Here is a 19,943-nt window from a genome sequence, read left to right as displayed (position 1 = left end):
TCTCCCTCTCCCTCTCCCTCTCCTTTTCTTTTCCCATATAAGTCCTGCTGCTAATATCTCAATTGTCCTCTTGAATAGTCCATTACAGCCCAAGAGTTAAGTCTCAGCACTCTGATAACCAGTATGTGGTGGACTTTTAGTCGTTGTACATTTGCTTGTTTTTCCTTTAGGCATCAAGAACTTTCTGGAAATTCTCTATTTCCTGTTACCCCTTTGCTAGTGAACAACAGTTTACTTCATGATCACCCTGGCTTTCAAGAGGTGGTGAGTTTGTGTTAAAAATTTGGGAGTGTTTTTATGAAGCTGAATGCATTTTGCATTTCTGCAAAAAAACAGTGCTTACTTCAGGTCTCAAAATGCGCTATAAGTACAGTATTAGGACACTTCAGCATCCTCTAATAACATGATCAACCAAACCAAACTCTTTTCTTCCTGCAAGAATATCTTAAAGGTATATAGCTTAAGAAAGCTAGAAATGCTGAAGTCTACAAGCTCTCTTCTGCTCTGTGTTCCAAATGGTGGGACAAACTGACCTCATTGGACTATAACCAGGCAGGCAACAGCTTCTTCACATACAGCTAATTCCATTGGGCAAACCACTTGGTTCTTCTCAATTCAGAAATGCCCAGCAGATGTTTGAAATGTGCTAAGACCAAACCTAAAATCAATCACTACTGCCCAAATTTGAGAAACAACAGTTTGAGGATTTCTGGCCTAAACCTTCACATGCCTATGTAGGTCTCTCCTTCATGATTTACTTTCACAGAAGTAGATGACAAGAACCCACACTTCACTTCCCCTCTACAAAACTATGGTGCACTGGACCATTATCGCCCAAATCTCTTCTGTTTGAAAAATTCCACAAAACAAGGAAACGGGTCTCTTCAGGTGGAAACCTGGGCATCAAACCTATTCCCCAAACGCTTCATGAAGCTTCTGAATCTGATGAGTCTGTGGACTGGTAGGACTGAGGAAACCCAGCCTTTAACACAAGGACAGCCTGGACAGTCCTGCTCACCCAGTCTGCCTGGGGACTGGCCAGCCCTTGGAACTATGGAAGGGGGGCAGTCTGGATCAATTACCCTCATTGGCTGCAATCTGAGCAGAAAAATGGAGAGAATCTGTTCCCCACCTATGGGGTGGGGGCCTGCCTTCCCATCTTCCCAGGCTGTGCCGTGAGAAGAGTTGGTGCTTGTTCCAACTTTCCAATCTCCTCTACTTCCTTTTGGAAGGCTCAAGTCCACCTACCCTCTGTGCTTGCTGATGAACCTCCTCCTCAGTAGCAAGGCAGTACACTGTGAGACCAGACTTGGCAGACCAGCACACACAAACAACTTCCTCTCATTTTCTGCTTGCCAGAGAGGATGGTATTGCAGTGTGGTCTCACATGATAGTTTGTTGAAGCTTCAGCAGAAAGTCATCTCATCACTAGTATGCTGTAACAAGTCTACTTCACCTTGCCTGGGCAGGTTGCCAGGCAGGTTGCTCACTTGGGAATCTTTCAAGGTCCTTGTTGGAATGCTTTGTTCCACATTGACTTTAAAATTGCTTAAATCAGGTTTGAAGAATTTGGAGATGTGCAAGTTCTTTACAGTACCAATAAGCACTGCAGTTACAAATATTTATCAGAGATGAAGAAAGGAAAGGTACACCATATTTGCTTACTTTAAGTGAGGACTAGCTGGCAATTTAACTTTTAATCAGATTATGTCTCTGTTCTAACGTTGCTGTGAAAAATTTGTCTGCTTTTCTGAACTACAGTAGTTGTTGTCATAAAATAGCTTTATTCTCAAACAGTCTGTATTTTATAGTTTGTCTATCTTTTAATTGTGTAAGATAATTAAAAGATTTAACTGCAACATGCAAAATTCTTTAAATTTTCCTCTTCACAATGTTAACAACTCAAGTTCCTATTTCTCTAAATGTACCATGTTTTAATATAGCAGTATACAGTACAGAGTCCAATGGGTTAACAATTTCCTTATTAGCAGTACCTTCAACCTTATCCTTTTCTCCCAATCAGAATAAAACTGCACAGTTTAAGACTGCACAGAGTTCTCCTGAATTGGCCACATCCAAGTAACCGTGAAGTGCACCAAGCAGGATGAAAGAAAGAGAAAATGGCAAAGTTGTGACCATGACACTAGAACTGAAGATAATAAAAGGAGACAAAGACAGCATGGCCAAAACTAAAAAAAAAAAAAAAAAAACCCCAAGAAAAATACATGTTTATACTGGATAAATAGTTTTTATTATTATATTTGTTTTAATCTTTGAACTTTATTAAAGGAATGTTCAAGATTCATAGTATTTTTGAAATGTGATGCATAGAAATTTAGAATATCCTGAGGTGGGAGGGTCATCGAGTCCAGCTGGATCCACACCCTCCATGCTGTCCCCCTTCCCATCCCCTCCCAGCACACCAGCACCCTGGGGAATGAGTTCTCCCCCAAACCCTACCAGAGCCCACAGAACCTGCAAGATCTGGCTTCTCTGCCTCTTCTACACCAGCACAACCGAAAGGAGTCTGGGTGGCTCCACTGTACTTGCAATGGCCCTTTCAGTAGCTGCAAATTTCACAGGTCCAGCTACATCAATTTCTTATCTTTATGTATCCTCAGTAAAAGGCATTGATTTGAAATATATTCACAGAATAGTTAGTTGGGGGTTGGAAAGGAGCTCTGGAGCTCATCTAGTCCAATCACCCCTTCTAGGCAGGGTCACCTGGAGGTGACAGGAACATGACTAGGTTTTTGTCTTGAATGTCTCTGGAGAGGGAGACTCCACAACCTCTCATGGAAGCTGTTCCAGTGCTCTGCCACCCTCAATGTAAAGTTCTTCCTCATGTTAAGGTGAAGTTTGGTTGCTTATTACCACTGAAGTGAAAGGCTGTCAGCTTGTGTAGGTATTTATACTTATGAGTAGGTAATCAGAATAACCACTGGTTTATAACAAGCAAAAGAAAGTTTATTGATTTTTTTGGTAGCAATAGAAGGACGGTATTTTTGTAACATTTTTTCAAGAATGGTTCAGTTCTTGTGACTTTAATACATATGGAAATAATTCTGCGTTTAACAAGAATGACAGTTTGTCTAAGTAGAAAATAGATTATTTTCCAGATCCACAAAAATGTGAAACAAGTAATTGCTAATTGTGTGGAAGACCTGTCTTACACTGCTGCAGCTATCCTTACTCTTAAAATAATCTAAGCCTAATATAAAAAAACTCCAAACCCAGGAATAAAACATAACAAATTGTTTACCACTGAAATGTACAGAAACATTACCTGAGCAAATCACATTGACAACAGTAACAGCTATTTCTTGTCAACTGCTTCACAAAACTGGATGACAATTAGATGGCATACTGCAAAGCATGAAAATCAACACTAAAATGCTTTGTTATTTTTATTTCTGTGCAAAATGTTAAATGTCTGAAACAAATGACAAACATGCCATCCCTAGAATTAAAAAAAAACAACAACCAATTAAATTATTATATGGTGCATTAAGTGCAAAAGCTGCTCCATGTGCTTAGATCTAGGTTTGGCTTCAATTTGGGTTGAAGTAATCTGCAGAGATGTGTTGTGCCAATCGTTTATTTGTGGTTTTATGTATAAGTTTGTCAGTTATATGGTTCATTCTTGTGGTCCCCCTGTTCCTCCCACGTTGGTTTGCCCCTAAGAGTTGAATCCTCCACTGAACTGACCTTCATTGTAAACCCAACCCCTTATTCCTGAACCTTCCCTGCCTGTCACCACAACCCTGCCCCTTCTCCATCACTGTAAACCCTGTCCTTTGTTCCGGATCCTTCCCTGTCAATCCCCTAACCCTTGAGGCCTCACTGGCCTGCGTGACCGGTCCTCTCTTCCCCCTCATCCCTGATGGTTCCTGCATTGTAACGCCCTCCCTTCGCTGCTTCCTCCTGGATTCCCCATTGGCTGTTTGTTCGTACCCTCCCATTGCGTTGCTGCTGTATAAAATCCCGAGCAGAGCTGTGCTCGGGGCTCTTGGGTCCCTGACTCCCTTCAGCAGTAAACCTTTCTCTGCTGGGACCTCACACCGAGAGACTCCTCCTCTTCCTCCTCCTCTACCCGCTCCTTGAGTGTGGCTGACAATCCTGCCTGTTGAGCACAAGGCTCAAAGGTTCTGCCTTCGGTCAGCACCAATAAAGTCAAGGTAGTTCCCCATACCTGGTGCAGCTGCTGGTGTGTTTCTCTGAGCTAGCCTGGGCTCCAGCAGAACCCCATCAGAAATGCATCTCCTTTTTTCACTATGTGAACAGTCAGGCAGTGGAACAGGTTGTGCAGACTAGCTAAGCAGTCCCTGTCCTTCAAGATTTTCAGCCCAGTCTGGATACAGCCCTGAGCAACATGGCCTAACATAATACCTAATCCTGCTGTAACTGGACTAAAAACTACCTGAGGTCACTTCTAACACAAATTATTGTATTCTGACAGAGTACTGTGATAGAACTACTCTTAATAAGAATTTACAAGCATTTCTGTTTGAAAGCTCACCACCACTTACCTCCTTAGACAAAATACCCTCAACTGGTATCTGAAAACTTACAAGCAAGCTTGCATTTGAAATCAAACTTTTTTGGAACTAAGTTAACCTGCGATACTATCAAGTGTCGAGAGCCTGAAGTATGATTTGGCAAGGACCTTAAAAATAAGGAAACAGACTGAAAAGTGTACAAAACTTAATACCTGGACATCAAGCATCTTTTTCATGTACATTTTACATTAAATACATTAACCCTAATAATGACAAAGATCTCATTTTTAAGGAACCATCAAGTGAATCTTTACATTGGGAGCAAGAACTTCCATAGGCAAACGTTCCTTTCCTGCCTCCTAATAATTTTTGCATTCCTCATTGATGGAACGCAGTGCATTGAGGGCTTCCACTGTCACTGTGAGCTTTCCAATTACCGCACTGGCATCTTGTGAATCAAAAACTAGAAAGGAAACATCAGAAAACAGCATTATCTATTTAACTTTTGATAATTTTCCTTAGTGTTTGGACAGATTAAAGAGCAACTAACATATGCTAAAATAACTAACTAACTAACTAAATAAACTTGCAGTTCAGGTCCTCAGGGTACTGGAAATTACCACTCTTAGAACTAGGATATACATCAATAAAAGTATCAGTATTGAAATTAACTTAAAAAGGAAACTATTGATATAATAATTGTCTATTTAAAATATTTTTTTCACAATATGTAAATAAAAATGTTTCAAATTCTATTAAAGACATATCTACATACAAAGGAATAGTTTTAAGTAAAAATACACCAATTAATGCATTTTCTACATTGTGTATGATGGATGGGTGCGAATCAGGCTTGATAAATCACTCAGCAAACTGTCAACTTCAAGAGCAGACTTCAGGGGATTGTATCCTTTTTACTTAAAAGATGAGCAGGATAACTGTAGTCAATTATATCCGAAGATAACATTAATTCTATTTTCTCACTTTTTATACTGTTCTTTTATCTCTGAGATACACTGTTAGATGTTTTGACTATAGTATTTTTCATCCATCTTCTTGCTTAATTTGATTTAATTGCTTCAAATTTCACATAAAACACTTTGACACAATCAGCAGTGAAAGAACAAAATATGAAAAAGATATATGGTTGCAATCATCAAAAAAAATAAAGGAAGTTTGGTATCTAACTTGAGTGACTTTATCTTCATGCGCTAGTGTCCTATGAATTTCCCTGTGTCTAGGTTTATTATTTTTCCTTAAACCAATATCCAACTCAGAGAACGTGTACAACACTACCTAGGAATTCTGTTTATTGTTTAAATTTAAATTTTTATTGTTGGACATCTGTGTCCAGATCTGAAAAACTGATTCTTCTACAATTATTTAATCCATGAAAATATACAGATATATTCTTTTGCCATGATCTGACATATTTTAACATAAAATTAATTTAAATTCTCTGAAACATCTTAATTTTCAGAAATATGCAAATTTCTGTGTTATGGATGCAATAAAAATCCCCAAAAAACTGTACAGCATATGCAGGAAAGGGAAGAAGTGCAAAAGGGAAAAAGACTAAAAGTATTTCTAGCCCTTATTATAATTTTCATAGATATAATTAACATAAAGTAAAAATTAGTTTAAATGTTTGATGATTATTACAATACAATACTACAACACTGAATTACCGACTTACTACAATATTGAAGTAGTTGTCATTACATGGTAATGATTGGTTTACAATAACTAGTAATAAAACCCAGTCATTCTGGTCCTAATAATTCTCTCAGATGATGATAAGGAATATTAAGAGTTTTGTGGAAAGTGACTCAAAAATTATGCTTACATAATTAATCAATCTTAGCAAATGGGAATTATGACATTGGGAGGTATGGTCATAAATTCCAGAACAAAAATCAATTTTCCATAGAGAGATTATAAAACACGTTTTTGGAGGAGCTTTCGTACTTGGAGAAAAGTTATTGGTGGAGAAAAGCTTAAGTTACTGAGCCACAGCAGGAAACACACTAAATCTGTATATTATTTTTCCAGAGTATAGAGATTTGATTCTTTGAATTTTCCTTATCGCATTCCTGTAACTGAGTATTTTAGCAACAACATGGATGCAAATCATGCATGATAATGGGAATGGATAAGAAAGCCTATTTCTTTCCCTCATTACTCAGCTCCCCATTGCTCAAGGTACAGGAATTAGACACAGCAGTAGAAGTAATAAAGCTACATCTGCCTGGCATTCTGCTGGGGCTCACTAGAACTCTTGCTATTGCAAAAGGCACCTTGTGAACATGAGTGCTCTTCATCCAACCATTAAACTAGTTCACTTACTGGGAAAGAAGAGTGACTCTTTTATAACAGAGGTGCTTTCAGCTTCTTCACTAAGCTTCACCCCAAGGGGGAAAGAGGATTGAGAGGAAAAGGAAAGGGAAAAGTGCACCATTGGCAACCACGTTCCTGCTGCCACGGGGAACAGGAAATTGAGCAATGAGAATATTATCCTCATAGTCAACAAAAGGACCAAAAAGCCTTCTTGAGTCTTCTTATCAGTGTTATAAAAATGCATCCTATGACCCCAGGAAATGGAAAATTCCACACTTCCTACTCACATCACCTTGCTGTAATGAGTCACAATCATTTTGGTCACAGTCTGTTACAGAAGGGTGCTCACTAAAACTGATTCCTAATCAAAACCACCAGTATTTCCTATTGTCTCATACATGTTTCATATGGAGGAAACAGACTTGAGGTGCTCGGGGTCATAACGTAATTTCAAATAAAATGCAGATGTTAGTAATACAAAATTGCTGAAAAAAATTAATACAAAACAAATTTTTATACAAAATACATATTTATTGTCCTACCACCATGAAGTGTGTTGTAGAAAAGAGAGCATTATAGCAGTGGACATGGCTTGAAAGTTCTTAAGTTTTATGAACTGATTTCTATGAGGTCAGAATGCTGTTTGGTTTGGGTTTTTTAAAAAACAGACTTAAAGGAATAACACTAATAGATAGTTTTTGCAGACTTCTGCAAACAAATGTGGAAGGTATTAGTTAGTATTAAAGAATTTCTTATTGAAAAAATGTCAAACAATTACTTGCACAGTAACGCCTGCAAAGCAGAGATTTAATGAATTTTAGGCTACAGAAGCGTAGAAGAAAGTGATCTTTAAAACTTACCATCAATATCTTGCTCAATGATATCTCTTTGCTTCTGAAATATCTCTTTTAAACTGACATAAGCAATCCCAATATCCTCACATTCAAGATCCTGTTCATCTTCTGGGGGGTCACTGACCACTGTAAATTTTAGGCTAAACACACACACACACACACACACAGAAAAAGGTATTTTGTTTTCAGAAATGGTCAAAAATCAAGTTACAAATGATAAAAAAAAGAAAAAACACACTATTTTACAAGTTTAAAATGCATAGAGGTGGAAACATTTGGTGTATGGGCAGAATCTTTCCATAAATTTTGTTTCTTGGTGGTCTCCTTGCAATGATAAAATGGAAGACTGGACTACTGATGAACTTCTGTCTTCCTATTTATTCAATACTGAACTGAAATTTCAGCACAAACCAGACATTCTGATAACTGTAGGAAACAACCTACTTAGTAACACAGGGGACAGTAGTGACATGATGACACATGTAAGAGATTAATGCTTCTGTTCTGAAAAAAAGCTCACTGCTGTTATTTTACTTCATTTTTGCCTTAGGTTCATAAAATATTTAATGTAATTATCTAAGTATTCATAGGGGAAATTGCAGCACACAGACCAGCTGTTGTTGCACCGCGCTGAGGAGCCCATCCAGTGCAGGTGGCTCAGGAGCAGCTGCAGGTTGAGCACTGGAGAAGCCCAGCCCAAGGCTGAGAACATCCCTCAGTGTAACAAAGGGCCCAGTCAGACTGGGTTCACTCGGGGACAAGGCAGGAGCTGATGACCCCCAGACTATCCTGTGAGGGTACAAAAGCCCAAGGGGTTCCTTTGTTCAGGGTCCCTCATCTGAGGCTCCAGTTTGAACTGTTATTGTCTTATTTAATTACTGCACCAAAAATTAAATTATTTTAAGGATTGGGACCTCTAAGACTAAGTGATTGGAAACCTGGGCTGGATTTGGTGAGGGCAACTGGTCTTGACTGGGACAGCATGGGGGGTGTAGCTGCAAAGGGACCTCAGTCCCAGATCAGGTGGTGAAGTGTGACTGCCACAGCGGTCCTGGATTGCTGGACAGGGAAATTTCTTTAGCAACTAGATTATCTGTCAGGAAAAAATAAAAGGAGTATTTTATCCTCGTTATTGTTAAATCTTAGTAAAACATGCTTTAGTAGCGTATGTTTAGCAACTTTTCTAATATAGATGGCAAAATAAGGGATATGGAATGAAGAGAGATCACTGTCACTCAGAGTGAATCAGTGATTTGTGAGTAAGATTTACATATGACTCTGACACTTCAAATGCAATCAGCAGGTATCCTAATCTTCTGCAAATTAAATGGATCTTTAAATTAATAGCTGTTCCATTTTAATGAAGATTTACATTCAAAAAGAAACAGAATGAAAGTATGTAATTCATTCTCTCCAAGTAATGCACATGGCATCTCAGTGAAAAAAAAAAGAACAAATTTATTACTATGAAATGGGACAAGTTTAATTGATACTCTTTCTCACATGTATTCATATAATAGATGCCTGCTACATCCATATATATATATATATATATATATATATTATATATATATATATATACACCTTTTTTTCTTTTTTTTTTAAATTATGGGGCCAAGGAACAAAACAAGGTTAAAAAAAAAACACCAATGAAATAATTTCCCTGAAAAACTAAACTACAGATTTAAATAAACATTAGATGAGTATGCAATATTCCATTCCATATGCACCTATTCAGAGAAGACCAGCAGCCACATCAGAATGCATGCATCATTCCTAGCCGAAACATATCTTTCTTTTCCTGTTAGTTATGTATTTATCTACTTAGGGTTACCTTGTCAGTAAAGACAAACAGAAAGGCAAACCACGAGCATTTACAAAGACCTATAACAGTGGTTTTCAGCATTAATCTGTACCTGTCAGCAGGTAGATCTGGCTTTAGAAGAATTGACTTGAGATACTCTCTTTCTGCACGATTATCTTCCTTATCAACATTTATCACTGCAAAGCAAATAAATTAATAGAACTGGCTATAATTTGGTTTTCACCTATTAGAAGAAAGAACACGAAGAAAAGAACAAAGAAAAATAAGCGTTTATTTCCTCTTCTTTTCTACGGAGAAACAACTTTAGAATCATGTGATCTAATGAATACTGTCAAAAAAGATGTAAGCAGCATCTAAGCACGTCAGAGAGCTGCTGCTTTCTATTAATGGCAATAGCAGCTATGATTTTAAAAGCCAGGAGTCTTTACTGCTTTGTATTAGAAGTGATTTACTGTATTTTCTTCCACTAAGGAAGCTAGAGATAGTGAGAATGTATGGCAAAGTGCTTATCCTTTTTGACAGCCTCAGTAATTTAGTCCTCATTTCCTGCCACAGTATTTCAATACGAGAAATCTTCAGACCAATGGATCAGAGAAAATCTGCCATCTGTATTTCCTCTCAAGTGGGCAATGCCAGCATAGCCCATACCAGCATAGTGGTTAATGTGACATTTCCAATTCCCTTCAGTCTTCAGCTACACACGGAACGATCCTATAGTTTGAGTAAGAGAAGGATCTAAATGAGTGAATTCTTTGGCAAATTGCATTCTAAAATCAGGTTTGTAGATGGTAGCAATTTTAAAGATCTCACTGAGACATCATTTCTGCAAAACCACTTTTATGTAATTATTTTTAAAAGAATGCTTAATTTGAATGTCTGTATTAAGGGCTTGTCAGAAACAGCAAACCGATTCACCTACTTCAGAATACTCTCAGCTAAAAGTCCAAGACTGAAGCACTCAGGCTGAATCTTAAATGAAATAAAATTTTACCAGGAAGAAAAAAGTTAATGAATAATTGAAATATGATGAAATAGCTGGGAAAATAATTAACAAGAGCATAATAAATTATTACAATTGTTCTATGTATGCCATTACTGTAAATATAAAATACTAATTGGCAATGTATTAGCATGAAACATGGATGAATCTGTTCCCCTATTAAAAAAGTTATCATTAAAGGAACAGTAAGTATTTGCAAGTAGTGACAAAGTCTAATTACATATTCTCTCTTTTCAATTGTGTTTTAGATGTACAGGTTAGAATGTTTTTATTTTGCTGCATCATCGTGTACCAATAGAAAAATTATCATCACGCTCTTATAAAAAGAATATATATATTTTAGTTATGTATAGTCTAATTTTGAAATTTATACACTACCAACATATTTAAATCTGTTGTGATGTTACCATTTTATATACCAACCTCCTTTAGCATTTCATTTTATGCTTCATAATTGCATACTTATTTCTTTAAAACCACTTTTAGTATTTCCCAAAATATCTGGAAAATAGGCACATAGAGTTGGAACATGGAGAAATGCAGCTATAATATATAGGAAGTAGGATTTATTGCAGGTATTTTCACAAGACAGAATTTAAGAGAATAACCAAGCCTGGTCAGGAATACATCAGACTTACCAGTGCTATAGTTATAGTGAATCCTCTGACCACCTGTTGGTTTTGGAAGAGACAGTGGGGTCTCCTCTGCAAGGAAATTGTTTAATCTGCATTCTACAAACAGCTGCTGTATTGTTTCATCTGCTGTAATTCGTGACTCAGTAAGACAGAGTGATGTAATTTTAATCCAGATTTTTTCAACTTCCTATTTAAAAAGAAATTATAAACATAGCACAAATTATTTTTTGTTTCTATAAGTGTTAACATAAAACAAACATACATATATATACGTAAATCATTGGCTTTTTTATACGATTAATACTGATTGATTAACATATACAGAATGAGAATCTAAAGCTCCAGGGTTTGTAGCTAAGACTGTTGTTGCAAGAGATACTGATTGCCATTCAATGTTTAAAATATTTTTGCAGTAGTCATAGTTATAGTCTGCTGGTTATCTTTATGTAAAAATACTATCTGAATCACAAAATTAAGCTGTCATAATTTTTAACTACACAGTAAAGTGGTCCTGTAACTGCTTGAAATACTGCCAGTAATACAAGGTACTGAAGTTTTCCAAATAAAGAGTTGTTAGTACCTACGGCAGACTATACTACAAACAGTTCAATAAAAACCCATCAAATCACAAAATTCTTAGGCATGTAAAAAAAGTATGTATTTGTAAAGAATTCAACTTCATATAGTGAACTTCCCTAGTGATAATAAAAGTAATATCCCAGTTGTTCTTCACCAGAGCCTTTTCTTACTATCTTTAACTGAAATGACATTTTTCTGTTCTTTATATGAAATTGTTTCATACTGTTCTGCAGTCTGGAATATTTATGTACAGATAAATTTTAATAAGTTTTATTTAAGTGGGCATGTTGGACTCAAAAGAAAGAGTCACAATTATTTCTCAAAGTTACTCTGGGAAGAAAGAAGAAAGAAAAGCCAATGTGGTTTCAAAGCTGGAATATGTAGGTGAGCATTCAATGAAGATATTCTTCAAAGAGCAAACAGAACACACTGGATATAGAAATGTTGAAATTTTTTTTACTTATTTGTTTTCAGTATATTACTCTCCCTTCATAACTTTATTAAAAATATTTCTTCTATACGGAAATATTTTGAAGATTTTTATTTCTCAACTTAAATCACTTGAAGTACTAAATCACATTCAAAAGATGAGTTTTCTATATTCAGTCAGAACTCCAAGTTAATGTTCTTATTTCATATGGAGATAGATTACATTTTGCTGAGCAGATGATAGAATTAATCAAAATGAAAAGCAATGTATCCTATTGTGAAAATATCCACCATACAGAACAATTTCCATTGCTGTCAAGTCCTTTCAGTATTTCATGATGTAATTTTACCCCCTCCTTTCAAAAAAACTTTTCCTTTTATTATGTATTATTTTATTATTATTTTATTTTTATTATTTTATGTATCCTATGACACTTTAACTGCAAATCCAAATCTGGATAAATATTTCAATAAGGCTCTTTCACTATTCAGAAGGTTAATGGAAATTTTACAGAAAAAATTCCACACTGTTCTGTCTCTACTAATATAGGTACACAGCTTTAGCAAATTTTTTTTCCTAAAATCTAGTAAGTTAAATGGATACCAAATGTCATTAAAGTGATGGTCTTTGACCTGAATATGCTTTTCATATTCAAATTTATAAATGAAATGAAATGAAGTATTTTATGATCAATCATACATCATAGACAAGAAGCAAAAATAAAGAAGCAACTGGTACAGCTTGATACTGGAAAATCTGTTAGATATGCCTTATAATTAATATATCTAAGAAATAACCATGAACTGTCTAATCTGTAATATACAAAAAAATCCCCAGTATGATCTTAAATGACTCAAACAGTCTGGTATACAATTCAGATTTATAAGATAATTAGCACAATTATGTCTAAAAATTACAAAATTTATTTACAGTATTTGAGTACCAGTAGGATAATTATCTCAAAAGATAAAAGGCAATGATTTCTAATCTTTAATAAACAACAAAAAATAATAGAAATTTTGACATGCTGTATTCTGTAATCAACCCAAGAATTCAAGTAAAGTAATGCATATTTTTAAAATCCAACTTTTATCACATGGTGCCTTAATAGTGTGTAGTTTTTACTGTTTTTATCTACCATTCACAAACATGCACATTGCTACCGAAGAACAGTTCAATGGAAGGACACAGAAACTGATGAACCTGAAATGAATCTACATACAAAATCCTCTCAGAATTGTTCTTAAATAATTTTGATAAAATAAAATAAAGGATGACTAGAAAGGTATAGAGTAACTGTATTAATGTTTGACTTAACAGTGATTACTAATATTCATTTTAGTTCTCAAAATTACAGGTGAATTGTTTTTAACATTTTACATATAAATAATGCAGTCTTCAAAAGTACCTTCTGTATCTTTCTGAAGAACCTATAAGTGACAGCGTTTCTACACACCTACTGAGCTGAAGACATGCAGTTTCTTTGAGAAGTACTTTCTACAGATTAAAAAAAAAAAAAGAAGCAGTATTTCTTATACATGTTTCTTGTTGCTAGTTACTTTGTAAGATACCACATAGCCTTGAAAAGAACACTGCAAAAAATAAAACTTCCTCTAGGATATCACATCGCAGAACATTAAAGCCTGTTAATTTTAAGTACTAGTTTTATGGTTAAGATTGTTCAGCCAATGTTAGATCTAAAAGTGTGAAATACTATTTTTTTGAGAACTATCCTATTGAAATACTGTTCAAAGTAAATTTTCCAAATTTGTATTGTGCTGTGCTACTTTGTATATATGACTTCAAGCCCTGAATTGCTGATTTTAAGAATAAGTCAAGAGATTTTGTATAGTACATGTACAGTTTCATTGAAAACTGATGTTAGATATAGCAAAGCTACTCTTAGTGGACACTAGGCTTAAAATATTTTTCTTTGTCTTACCAAATAATTGCCATGTACACTCTGACTCAGCTGTTTAATATTTGTGGATACTGGACTTGAAATGATACAGTCATCACTGTCAGTTTTTATTGATTCAACAGCATCATCTTGATTATCTTGATCTATAAACAAACAAACAAACAAACAAACACACGCAGGTAACACTTGCTATATTTTAGACCACCTCAGACTGAATAAGAAATCTGATAGCAATAAATTTCTTTTTCTAATATAAAAACAGTAAGTGCCAGGTAAATGTTCTTTTCCTTGAAGAACATTAACACTGTGAATCAATGATCTTTACAGTCATCTAATCTGTATTTTTTCTGGTTTGTTAAAAAAAATAGTGATGTTTTCCAGACACAAGCTGGCAAATAAAGTAAGTCCTATAACAAATTAAGTATGCACAACTGTTAGCTTTAGTTAAGAATATGGCCCAAATTTGTGGATTTTCTCTGACTTCCTTCAACACCATGCATACATAAAAGAAGAATGCACTTTTTTACTTTATTAAAAAATAGTTCTGTATTCAGGTGCATTATTTTCTGGAATATTCTAGAGCATTTTTTTCCATGAAGGAAATGATAAAGACAACTAGTATTCAAAATCAACATTCAACAGGTTTTTCCAATCTTTCTAATGAATTCTTATGCTAAAGCTGCAGAGAACTAAACAAAAGTTTAGCATTCTTCTTCTGCTTTTATTTTAAACTTGGAATCATGGACTTGGTTATTGCCCTAATAAACAGTTAAGCTCGGAGGTGGAACAGGATGACTTGGCTTTTATAATCTTTAAGTAAATCTAACACCTTTGTGGCACATAAGTGATATGGCATACTAGCCCTCTCACTGTCTGAAAGGATGCCAGTATCAGCATTGGCTGTTATCTGCAGACAAAAAAGCATACTCATTAAAATAGTCTTTGGAACAGCATAGTTCTGAGGGAGAATCTGAAGACATTTAAAATAGAAACCAGGTTTCCTTTAATATTGTACAAATCTAAGTGATATATTAGATTTTTGCAATCAATTACAATATGGTTTCCATCTGGGAAGAAAACACAACTTACCCACCACTCAGCTTCAAGTGCAAAGTACACCAGAATATAATTTATGTCATGAAGTTTCTCATAATGAGGCAGCTTCCACTAATAGACAGATTTTTTCAGAAAATACAGCTACTTATTAATATGAATTCTACCTTCTGGTTGCAATTCTTCAATTATTTCTGTTTCATCTCTAGAAGTAATCAATGTTTGGTCAGCCAACTGCTCCTCTGACAGATGAGAGAGTTCTTTTTCCTGCTGAATTTCTTCTGCCATCTCCTTTGCTTTGTCACTTGACACCTGTTTAGCCTCCTGTACCACATGCTACAGAAAAAGATAAACTTTCAGTCTTTATAGAACTCCTTGAATAGCAGAAGTTACTAAAGTTCAAAACTTGAAGAGTTACGGCCTACATTCATTATCCAGAGCCTTTTAACAATTGCTTATTATTGCTTATGCAGTGCAGGAAACAATGTCAACTGCTGTAACGTGTAATTCATATACAGCAGAAGGACATTTATCTAACTGTATTTGTGAAAACATAACTATTTTAATAATTTTGTACCTGTCAACATATATACAGCCTGTTTGATTTCCAGATTAATTTATATTTCATCTTTTTCTACCAGTTCTACAAGACTCAGTCAAAAAACCCCAAAACACACAGAAAACACCACCACCATTTTTCTAACTTAAATTATACAGTATTTTCTGTCTCAAAAGCAAAGTAATATAATATAAAAAAATAATCATCTCTGCTACACAGTATAAACATGTTATCTAAGGTAAAATATCTTTAATGCACAATGTATTCTGAAGTAATCTTACTATTTTCCTTCTCTTTGAATTCAATTACACAAAATAATACCTCATCAGCGGATACTGCATTACAGACAAGGCACCTTCCATGTAAACTTGCAGTGCTTCATTACCTATGCATTATTTATTATCCAACAATTCTCCTGTAGGACTGAATTTTTCACAGAGGCACTGATGCCTCACCTCCCACCCTCAGAATCCATGAAAAAGCTTTCAGCTGTCCACAGAACATCTCAGTTTTTCAAAACTGGACCTGAAGAATTATTTTTGTTCCAACACATTTGGAGCCACACAAAGAAAAGCAACGCTAACAAACACAACAGAGTCTTGTTCTATAAATCAAGGTTATCCTAGAAGTTTTCAAGTCATAGAAAACTGACTTTATGTGTCTTATGTTCCTTTTTGTTACAGATGTGTAATAACCATTGTGTTTTATACAATGTTTGGCCATTCTTCTTAATTCCTTCAGTGACAAGAGTTACATTTTGTGGATGAAAGTTTCCGAGAGAGCAGTTTTTGCTTATTCTAATTGACCAATACCACCTGATATGGTCAGAGAGAGACTCTTCTCAAGCAAAGCCCCAGATGAGGGTTGAAGCAGTAAAGTAAAAGGAAAATAAGAGCCAGTGATTAAATACTGTGTTATACCACTAGAAACTATAGTATACCACTAGAAACTACAGTTTGCCAATCTGCCACAATTTACTTTTACAACCAATTGGGCCAATACAATAATTAATACTTTTCTTCTCCTCTAAGTGCTACATAATGTGGTGGCGCATCCCTCCTACATCATCTGCAAGTACATCATCCTTAGTGCTCTACTCTCAGACACACTTTAAAAGCCTTGACAGAACCAGCTGAGCAGTGAAGTGTCTCTTGACCCTGTCAGGTAAATTGTGAGGCATCACCAGATTGTACCAGGAGCTCTGGCATGATGCAAATGGGCACAATCAGAAACATCAGCTGCCTAACCAAGATGGGAAACAAAGCATAAGCAACTGTCCTTTTCAGCCTTGGTAAACCATTTACCTGAATTGTAGCTCGAGAGTAAATGGTATTATTGCTGTTGCACTTTGGGGAAAAAACACCAGGAGCAATTGACTTGGGCTTTGGCCAGGAGGGAAACTGGTGACCAACAATCATCTTGCAACCCTATAAACAGCAGTCCTGAGTGAGACCCTTTGAGCTCTCCTGAACAGCAGCGGCTCCACTACACTGCCCACTCCGAGTGGGACCTCTCAGAGCTTGCAAATCCTCAAGTTTGCAATATCTGAAAGACTGTCACTGACAACGAGGCCTGGGCTGATACCACACATCTCCACCTTCTTCGAGGTGTAAGCCTTGCCAGCTGGGAAATGGAAAGGGATTTGATATGAGTATTTTACTGAACCCAAGAAGAACTTTTGATAGCTAAATTTACACACATCAGCCTGCACATAATTTTACCTGTGTGCATGTGAATTGATTTTGGTATGAATGTTACTATCTCAAATCTGTAGTGAAGTCATTATTATAATTGTAGTGAACCCTATGAAACTGCATTTTAAATGTTAATGTACCTCCATATTATTTTCAAATACAGAGCCCTAAGTGTGGAGGAAGCCCAGTCTGAATAAAACAAGGGGAAGCCTTTAATATACAGTAGACAATTAATATATAAAAGTAGGTACAGATTTACTGGTGGAAAAGCATTTGGACAGGAAATTATGTCCTCCTTTGCCTCCCTGCATTAGCATCACTGATTCTATCTTCTGCTAGAGCTTCCTATGTATGAGGCTGGACCATTCTTACAATTAGTTTGGATGAGTCAAACCATTCGTCTCACTTTTAAGTGAGTCTCCTTTTCTATTTGCTTTGGCATGTATCACATTGATATGAACTTTTATTAAGAACTAGATTGATTCTCTGCTATTCAGAAAATGAACTGGAAAATGAATCAGGCTTCCCATTTTAATCTGTCAAACTTCTGTTTTTCTTGCATGGACACTTTCTTGCCCTTTCATCACAAGACTTCGACGTCAGAGAAGCTGTTCCATTACTTAGGCTTAATAGTCCTTTTGTCTTTAAACAGACAACGAGACTTAGATTTTTAAAACAGCTAGAGGAGCTGCCAACCCAGCAATAGAGACTTATGATAAGAGCAAGCAGGTGTCTCACTTAGAAAATCCTAGTTTGTGAAAATTGTCAAACTTTGAGAAGTTACTATTTGGATAGCTGAAGATATTTTGTGTGTTTAACTATCTGGCTAACATTTCAGTTTTTCATATCTAAGCTCTCAAAAGATTATATTCACCAACATTTGACTTTTTGTTTTTTAAAGTTAGTAAATGCAACAGATTGACTTAATTCTTATTTCCAGTCTATACTGTATAGCTCTCAATGAAGTTCTAGTCATAGTAAACTAAACAGTAACAGAACCCGTTAATTGAAAAGATGTTAACTTTTCAAAGAATAAATCCAATCAAGTAATTTATGAAAGGAAAAAAACCCCACAACTAGTTCTTAATTAATGCAATATTATTATTATAATTATATATAATATATAAACATAAGCTTTTATAATTTGCCTGTTGAAGAACCTACCTTTACTTACTGGAATTTACTTAAAAGACTAACCACAACCTATTCTTAATTCCCTGAATGTGAATTATTTCAGAGGAAAATTTACAAAATGCAGCGAATACATTTGACTTAGTTCCATGCAGACTCTCTTAAGACTCTGTAAGGTTGTACAGATGACAGTGTATCCCAAGTTAAGAAGTATAATTATTTTCAGAATAATTATACTCAAAATAATTCAGAATGTGTGCAATCTCAGCTGATAAACTTCATTTTAGAGGTGACTCTGAACTGTGTCAAATTATGTATCTCATTATCCCAACACTCAGGATCTATTTGGATCAAGCTGGTTTCTATAGAGCCATTTATATGCAGTGCAGGTGGTACACTGTAGAAAGACACTTGAATAATGCAGAGAGCTGAGAAACACAGTGCAGAGTGAATTGATTGGTCCTCTTAGAATCTGCCCTAAGCCAGAAGAAATTGAAGCTTGTAAACTGTGGAGGACATCAAGCAGTTCTGAGGGAGTCACACAAATACCACTGCACTGCGAGCCCCACCTATATGCAGTACTATGCTATCATTCATTGCCTGGGACACCCCAGTATTGTGCTGCTAAAATAATCCAGTGATCTTGATTATTAGTTCTACAAATTGCCCATATGAAGCCGTAAGCAGCCTTTCATGCTTCAACATTCATAACAAAAATACTCGGAACTTACTGACATCTGTATTGTACTAAGATCCAGAAAAGAGACTCTCTTGTGTGCTTGAGCTGCACGCTGCTTCATTTTGAGTGTTGGTGTCTGTAATAAACAAATATATTGAAGGGGACTTATTGCCATTTTATTTTACAGTAAATTATGAGGAACTCTAATATTTTTCAAAGCCAAATCTAATGGCACTAAATTCAATTCTAATCAGACATAATTTAACAAATTCATACACAACACACTTCTCTGATTACATCATGGAACCCATGGAGATATTATCTAACACATAAATTTACTATATGGAATAATATAAAAATTTGAGTTATTCCAGATACAGTATTTTAAACACCTTAGCTTACAAAAAAGCCCACTAAAACCTCTAGTATTTTAATTTATACATTTCGACCTGTTTGCTTTTATTTCTTAAACAACTATTAAATATGTCTGAAAGTTCCTTCTTTTTCTGTGGCCCTTATTTAAATGTGATTGTACAGTGAAATTATATTGTCAAAATTCTCTTCAATATCCAGCTAAAAAACCCAGCAAAAAACTAATGTGAAGGAATCTCAATCTCCATCTCATAATTTTCCAATGTTAAGAACTACTTCAAAACCTTTTTTGAAAAACTGCTTCATCCATTCTATGTATCTAACATCCAGCTGGTTTAAAATTCATGAGTATGACACTAAAACATAAGGCACTCA

General features: G+C 35.5%; 2 protein-coding genes across 10 annotated transcripts in view; one reads left to right on the top strand and one right to left on the bottom strand.

The window, feature by feature from the left end:
* The window catches only part of RBM11 (RNA binding motif protein 11), a 4,443-nt gene extending 2,233 nt beyond the window's left edge, over positions 1-2,210 (top strand). For both annotated transcript variants that reach the window (XM_015626144.3, XM_033514017.1), the window contains 2 exons: positions 171-264; positions 2,024-2,210. In XM_015626144.3, the coding sequence (XP_015481630.1) occupies positions 171-264; positions 2,024-2,083 (154 nt within the window). In that variant the 3' untranslated portion in view covers positions 2,084-2,210. The remainder of the gene's footprint in view (positions 1-170; positions 265-2,023) is intronic.
* Positions 2,211-2,945: 735 nt separating this feature from the next.
* The window catches only part of RPGRIP1L (RPGRIP1 like), a 42,239-nt gene continuing 25,241 nt past the window's right edge, over positions 2,946-19,943 (bottom strand). For 5 of the 8 annotated variants that reach the window (XM_015626125.2, XM_015626130.2, XM_015626129.2 and 2 more), the window contains exons 17-23: positions 19,249-19,332; positions 15,301-15,469; positions 14,102-14,223; positions 11,154-11,337; positions 9,607-9,691; positions 7,697-7,830; positions 2,946-4,962 (exon numbers count right to left, since the gene is read on the bottom strand). In XM_015626125.2, coding sequence (XP_015481611.1) covers positions 4,859-4,962; positions 7,697-7,830; positions 9,607-9,691; positions 11,154-11,337; positions 14,102-14,223; positions 15,301-15,469; positions 19,249-19,332 — 882 coding nt within the window. In that variant the 3' untranslated portion in view covers positions 2,946-4,858. Of the gene's footprint in view, positions 4,963-7,696; positions 7,831-9,606; positions 9,739-11,153; positions 11,338-13,567; positions 13,657-14,101; positions 14,224-15,300; positions 15,470-19,248; positions 19,333-19,943 lie in introns of those variants that run through there. The other 3 variants (XR_004497222.1, XM_015626131.2, XM_033514014.1) reach the window with 3 other exon arrangements.

This window comes from Parus major, chromosome 4A (assembly GCF_001522545.3).
Source record: "Parus major isolate Abel chromosome 4A, Parus_major1.1, whole genome shotgun sequence".
Classification (NCBI taxonomy): Eukaryota; Metazoa; Chordata; class Aves; order Passeriformes; family Paridae; genus Parus; species Parus major.
This window is presented reverse-complemented; position numbering and strand designations above follow the sequence as displayed.